Below are 5,602 nucleotides of genomic sequence, written 5' to 3' on the forward strand. Positions count from 1 at the left end.
TTTAGAGGTTGCTGTCAGCTTCCTTCCGCGGTGATCGTGGGCTCTTGTAGTCTCATCGCCGCAAATCCCGGGTCAAATTCAACGCCTGGGTGAATACAAATGGTCTGTGAAAATCTGAAAGACTCGAGTACTTCCAGTCATCTATTCCGATTAGATTACATCAGGAACAAAATACGCCCCGGCGCGCCTCCCTCTTTCCATTTTTTCTTCCACAAGAAGTGTGCTGCCACCCAGAGGAGGCCTGGACATACACTGGTCCTCCTGATAAATTGCTGTTCACATCTCTGGGGGGAAATTGTTTATTTTGCGTTCATTTTCTTACATTCGTGAAAGATATTTATAAAACTTAAAGTGCTCATGATTCTGTATTGCAATCAGTTCTTTTGAATGTCTGTATTTCAGCGAAGTAGTGTGTATATGAACGTCTCTGAGTTGCGTCCTGTCCGCTTTGTGGGTCTCACGTAATTTTGTCCATTCCAACGAGCGAGGGTGTGGGAACGGCGTCCGGGGAAGCGAAAGCGTCACATCGACGTTTCCTCGCTTTCCATCTTCGCAGCCAATGACAGCGACGGGACTGGGGCCAGATTGCCTGTGATTTGCTTTTGCAAAATTCCGAACGTTTTGCAAAACTGTTATAACATTTATGGAAAAAAATAATCTCCCGGAGAGAAGCCCGGCCCTACTGGTACACGCCCACCCCGGGCAGGAGCAAGGCGTTTAACTAGGTCGCTGGCAAGGCGGCTGTGAAAGTTCCTATAAACAGCCTCCGGGGAAAGGAGAGAGGCGTGCTGAACCGATCAAAACGAACCGAAAGAGAGAGAGTGGTGCCAAACAGTAGTTTGCATTATACACTCGCGGACAGTTTGAAACTCTCTTCCAGTCCAGAAGTTGCAAGGGCTTAGGGAGGGCGAAAAGTTTGTGAAGTTCGCCCGAGATGGGAGAAGACGGAGTACAAGCGGAAAAAAGCAGCAGCGAGGCCGTGCAGGGAGGCCCGGAGCCCAGCCCGCCGTCCAGCCCGGGTTCCAGCGTATCTCCGACCCCGGTTCCCGGCTCGCTGTCGGTTGAAGCACTGCGGGAAGGCTCGCAGGTTAACGCTATCACCGTTCTGGCACTGCTGGACAAACTTGTCAACATGCTGGACACGGTGCAGGACAACCAGAGGAAGATGGAGCAGAGGCAGATCGGAGTGGAGAGTTCGGTGCGGGGCATCCAGAGCGACCTGACCAAGCTGTCCAAGAGCCATAGCACCACCAGCAACACGGTGAACAAGCTGTTGGACAAGTCGCGCAAAGTCAGCGCCAATGTCAAGGAGATGCGGGAGCGCCTGGACAAGCAGACGGGGCAGGTGAAGAAGCTAGAGAACAACCAGGCGCAGCTCCTAAAGAAGAACAATTTTCGAGTGCTGATCTTCCAGGTAATGGATGGGAAGTTTTTGATGGACCATCACCCCGTCGCCTCTGTCACCGGTCTGACTACTTAACCAGCCTCCTAAATGTTCACTCATCTCCCCAAGCGCGCCTAGACCAGAGCCATTCATTTTCAGAAATTGGTCTGTTCTTAAAATTTTGAGTTGTTTACAAGTCTAGCAGGCATTTTTTAAAAAGCATTCGCAAGTGATAAGTAGTAGTATATTAATTTGCAACCTTAGACCGCTTTTATATGAAGGCTGCACAATAGTGTTGCTTTGCGCATGGTTTCTGCTTTTGCAAGGATAGTGAATTCGGTTTATTTCTCTTCGCGCTATAGCCATGGCGATCCCCTTGTCCGATACAGTAAACACTGGTTGGCATGGTTGTGTTGTGGTTATACCGCGGACTGATCTCTGCTGCTGTGTTGTGAGCAGGTACAGGGTGCGGTGTGTGGAGTGAAAACATCCCTTAGGTTTGCAGAGTAGGGGAGAGGGCGTGTTGCGTTTGCTTGGAGCGGCGCTTGTGTGGCGCTGTGCACCTCTCTGACCCGGGAGCAGTCCTCGCGTCTTTTTTCGGTTAGGGTGGGACAGAATCGGAATGCAAAGCACCATCGCGTGCAAACACCCTAGCTGAAACAGTACACTGCACAACAGCTTCGAAAATGCGCTCTTTAGTACGCGGCCACAGAAGAACCAGTTGTAAATTTTCATATTTTTCCTTTGCCCGTGAATGCAGGAAAATGAGTCACCACCCTGGTATTTCCGACATTAAGAATTGTAGGGCGACATTTATTTAATATCTGATGCCTAAACCTGCTTTATTTTGCTTTTAATTTATTGGAGTTTGCGTGTATCATAAAGGCGTCAGGTTTGAGTTTGAAGGAGAGGTGTATTAAAGTGTCTTCTGTGAGGATAACCGTTACAAACCAACTTGCGTTGTCGATGGTGCTTGACTTTCGAGGGTAGCCTTTTAATCACCAGAGCTTTTAAATCATAAATGAAATGATGTATTTAGAGCTGAAGGTAAATAAAACATCAGGGTTTAGGTTAATGTAGACCATTAAACTGAAAGGAGAGTGCCTGCAAATGAGGGACAAAAGATTCAGGGTCACCATACACCAAATCAACGCTACAAAAGTAAACTATAAATGAAGGCTAATTAAAACAAATGACCGCTAATTTTATCTTTCATTATTGGCGGTCTTCCAGCTTCTAATGCTGAAGACTGACTAGATGTTTGGATAGTGTTCAATTTCTTCCCATCATCGTTTATCAGTATGAAGTTCAAACTGCTCCCGTTTCCACAATGATTTGCATCATTTCTGTGGCGTGGGAGGGGGGTGGGGAGGAACAACTTGCTCCGAAGTTATCGCACATTCACAAGGATGGGCAAGCTCACAATTTTAAAAAATCTCAGTTACAGTAGGTTTCACTCCCCAGTTTTATTAACCACCCCATGTCATATTAGTGCCATCGGCAACGCCCAGTTCTAATTCCCCATACAGTTTCCACCTGTAGTTGCAGTCTCAATGGTAAAAATTCTCCCTCCGGCCTGCAGGAAAGGACTGTTAAGTTAAACCTGCCTTTCTAAAGCAGGTTTCAAACTAGTTCAGTTGTCTCTTCAATAAATATATGCAGCTCATTTTAAAAAAACGAAAAATTTTGATGCTCAGAAAGAGTATTACTTGCCAGCTTCTACTCTTTCTCCTCCCCCTAGCTTGCCAGTTTGTACTCTGTCCCCTCTTCCTGCCTTCTTATTCTGGTTTCTTTACCCATTCCTGTTGAAGGGTCTCATCCCAAGGCTGTTCATTCCTCTCCGTAGATGCCGCCTGATCTACTAAGTTCCTCCAGTGTTTTGTGTGAGTGTGTGTTCGTTCCTCTGGAATTCCAGCATCAGTAGAATCTGTTTATTTTTTCATGAAATGGTTATTTTTAAAAAGTCATAGTTTTGTGTAAGTGGGATAGTGAGCAACTGTTGACTTTGCACCTGATGAACCCTTGCAGGATGAAACGGAGATACCAGCCAGCGTTTTTGAAAAGCCCAAAGTAGAGGCGGTGGAGGAACAATGTGCAGATGAGAACAAAGATGTGGAAGTTTCCCATCCTTCCCTGGAGCTCTCTTCAGATGAAGACATTCACGACCTGGAGGACAATGATGAGGAGAAGTTAGAGAAGCTGGAGCAATCCAGGGCTGCAAAAATCAAGAGTTCAAGTCTAAAGAAGGTTGACAGCATCAAGAAGGCATTCTCCCGCGAGAATATCGAGAAAAGGATGAACAAGTTTGGCACGAAGATTGTGTCTCCAGAGAGGCGAGAGAAGATTAAGAAGTCGCTCAGCTCAAGTCAACAGAAGTCTCAGTCAGGTAAGACCTCCAGCTTTAAAGTAATGCCCATGACTTTCAAGGTCAAAAAGCCTAAGAACGGGGAGACACCTCCACAAAGCCCCAGCGATGCAGTGATCACGTTGGAACCAGACGCATCAGCTATCGCTGAAGGTGAAGTGCATCCCGAGTTGCACTTGGAAGTTTCTCCTGGCACGTTAGCAGCAGAGGATGTTAAAGAGGTGGCGGAGAAGGCGGAAGAGGAAATGAAAGAGGTGGAACTTGAGTTGGAAAGCAATAAGAGCCGAGGAGTTGTGATGAAGGCAGAAAGCACAGAGGAGCCCGAGATCCTGCTGGAGACCTTCGCTGAAGACCAACAAGAAGGGAGAGCAAGACACGCGGCGACAAATATTGAGCTGCATATCGAGGAACCAGATGAACCTGCTGTTTTGCAAATACAGCAAACAGCTTAAATGTTCCCTACCCATATTGACAACTCCCTGGAGCATTGCCCAGTGAACCTCCCTTCATTTACAAATATCGTGCTTGTAATAGTTATTATTAGCTAATGTAACTCCACACAAGTTTACAGCTTGGCCAGAGGGACAGAAGGATGTTGAAAACGGGATGGAGGTAGAACATTACAGTGAGATATAAAGGAAGTGTGGCAGGGTATGTGTATAACAGTTGTGTAATTGGTGAGGATACACAAGTGCCTTTGGAACCCTTAGAACAGTGGTTGTGTTGCTTGGGTTACGTACTCTCAGGTATGAATGAAAGCTGTAGAACTTTAATTATTTGAAATGTATCTGTTTCATACATCCAATTGCTCTGTTTTCAAATCATTATCTGTAAACTATGTACATGCCAATTCTCTTACGAAAAAAAAATTTAGAAAATGAATGAAGGAAACTTTTTGAGTAAAAAGGAAATGTGCTCCACTCCCTGAACAGATTTAACAATCCAGCTACACTGATGCCAAATGGTGTCGTTTCACAGCTTTGTAACCGGGATGATTTTCAGCTTCCCTCACCTTTTATTGCTGATTGAGGCAAAGGTTTATGAAATTAATCTACCACAATAACTATCCTTTCTAATTGTCTTCACATGCAATATATTGCTTGGTGAACACGCCCTTTGTTCTTCTGTTTGTATTAAGCAAAATTAAAGCCAAAAAAAATGATTATTGTAGCCAAGCTTGAAAAGGTAAATAAAAAGAATTGAAAGTGGATACTAGCTTGTTGTTCCTTGCTGTTGATGTCATGGAAATGGATAATTAATAATACTGCACAGATTTATCACTCCGCCCCCCCCCCCCAACATATATTGGTTAAAGGAAATGTTCACAGGATAAGGGAAAAGAGTGGGAGGGTGGAGCTGACTGGACTGCTCCAGGGAGAGCTGCCCCGCAACTGATAAGTCAAGTGACTTCCTTCTGTGCTGTAACAACTATATTTCTACAATCACGTCATGTTCACGCTTAGTTTTTTTGAGGCTGTGCCTGTTCCTGAGGTGAATTGACTTTTGTTTTAAGCATTCTGAGTCTGATGGTGATGATGCCTTGGGGAACACACAGGTTTGGCCACTGTTCCCTATCTTTGAATGGTGGAAAGTACGACAACGCAGTTCTTCCTTAATAGAAAGACTTTTAACTGACATACGCACACTGTCAAACCAGGATACAGATTTCAGAATCAGGTTTATTACTTTCTTATGATGTGAAATCTGTTGTTTTGCAGCAGTAGTACAGTGCAAAGACATAAAATTACAATAAATGGTGCAGAAAGAAGGGAATCCTGAGGTGTTCATGGACCGTTCAGAAATCTGATGGCGGAGAGGAAGAAGCTGTTCCTAAATCATTGACTGTGGGTTTT

At 45.1% G+C, this 5,602-nt stretch overlaps 1 protein-coding gene across 1 annotated transcript; it reads left to right on the top strand.

Annotated features, from left to right (window-relative positions):
- The first annotated feature begins 569 nt into the window (after positions 1-569).
- Positions 570-4,959, top strand: cavin2a (caveolae associated protein 2a). The gene is made up of 2 exons (XM_073046964.1): positions 570-1,414; positions 3,413-4,959. The coding sequence occupies exons 1-2, from the start codon at positions 935-937 to the stop codon at positions 4,199-4,201; spliced, it is 1,269 nt and encodes a 422-aa protein (XP_072903065.1). The 5' UTR covers positions 570-934; the 3' UTR covers positions 4,202-4,959.
- The last annotated feature ends 643 nt before the right edge of the window (positions 4,960-5,602 follow it).

Source organism: Hemitrygon akajei, chromosome 5 (assembly GCF_048418815.1).
Source record: "Hemitrygon akajei chromosome 5, sHemAka1.3, whole genome shotgun sequence".
Lineage (NCBI taxonomy): Eukaryota > Metazoa > Chordata > Chondrichthyes > Myliobatiformes > Dasyatidae > Hemitrygon > Hemitrygon akajei.

Coding starts and splice junctions, on each gene's coding strand:
- cavin2a (XM_073046964.1), top strand. CDS start 935: ATGGGAGAAGACGGAGTACAAGCGGAAAAAAGCAGCAGCGAGGCCGTG. Junction 1,415..3,412: donor TTCGAGTGCTGATCTTCCAG/GTAATGGATGGG, acceptor GAACCCTTGCAG/GATGAAACGGAGATACCAGC.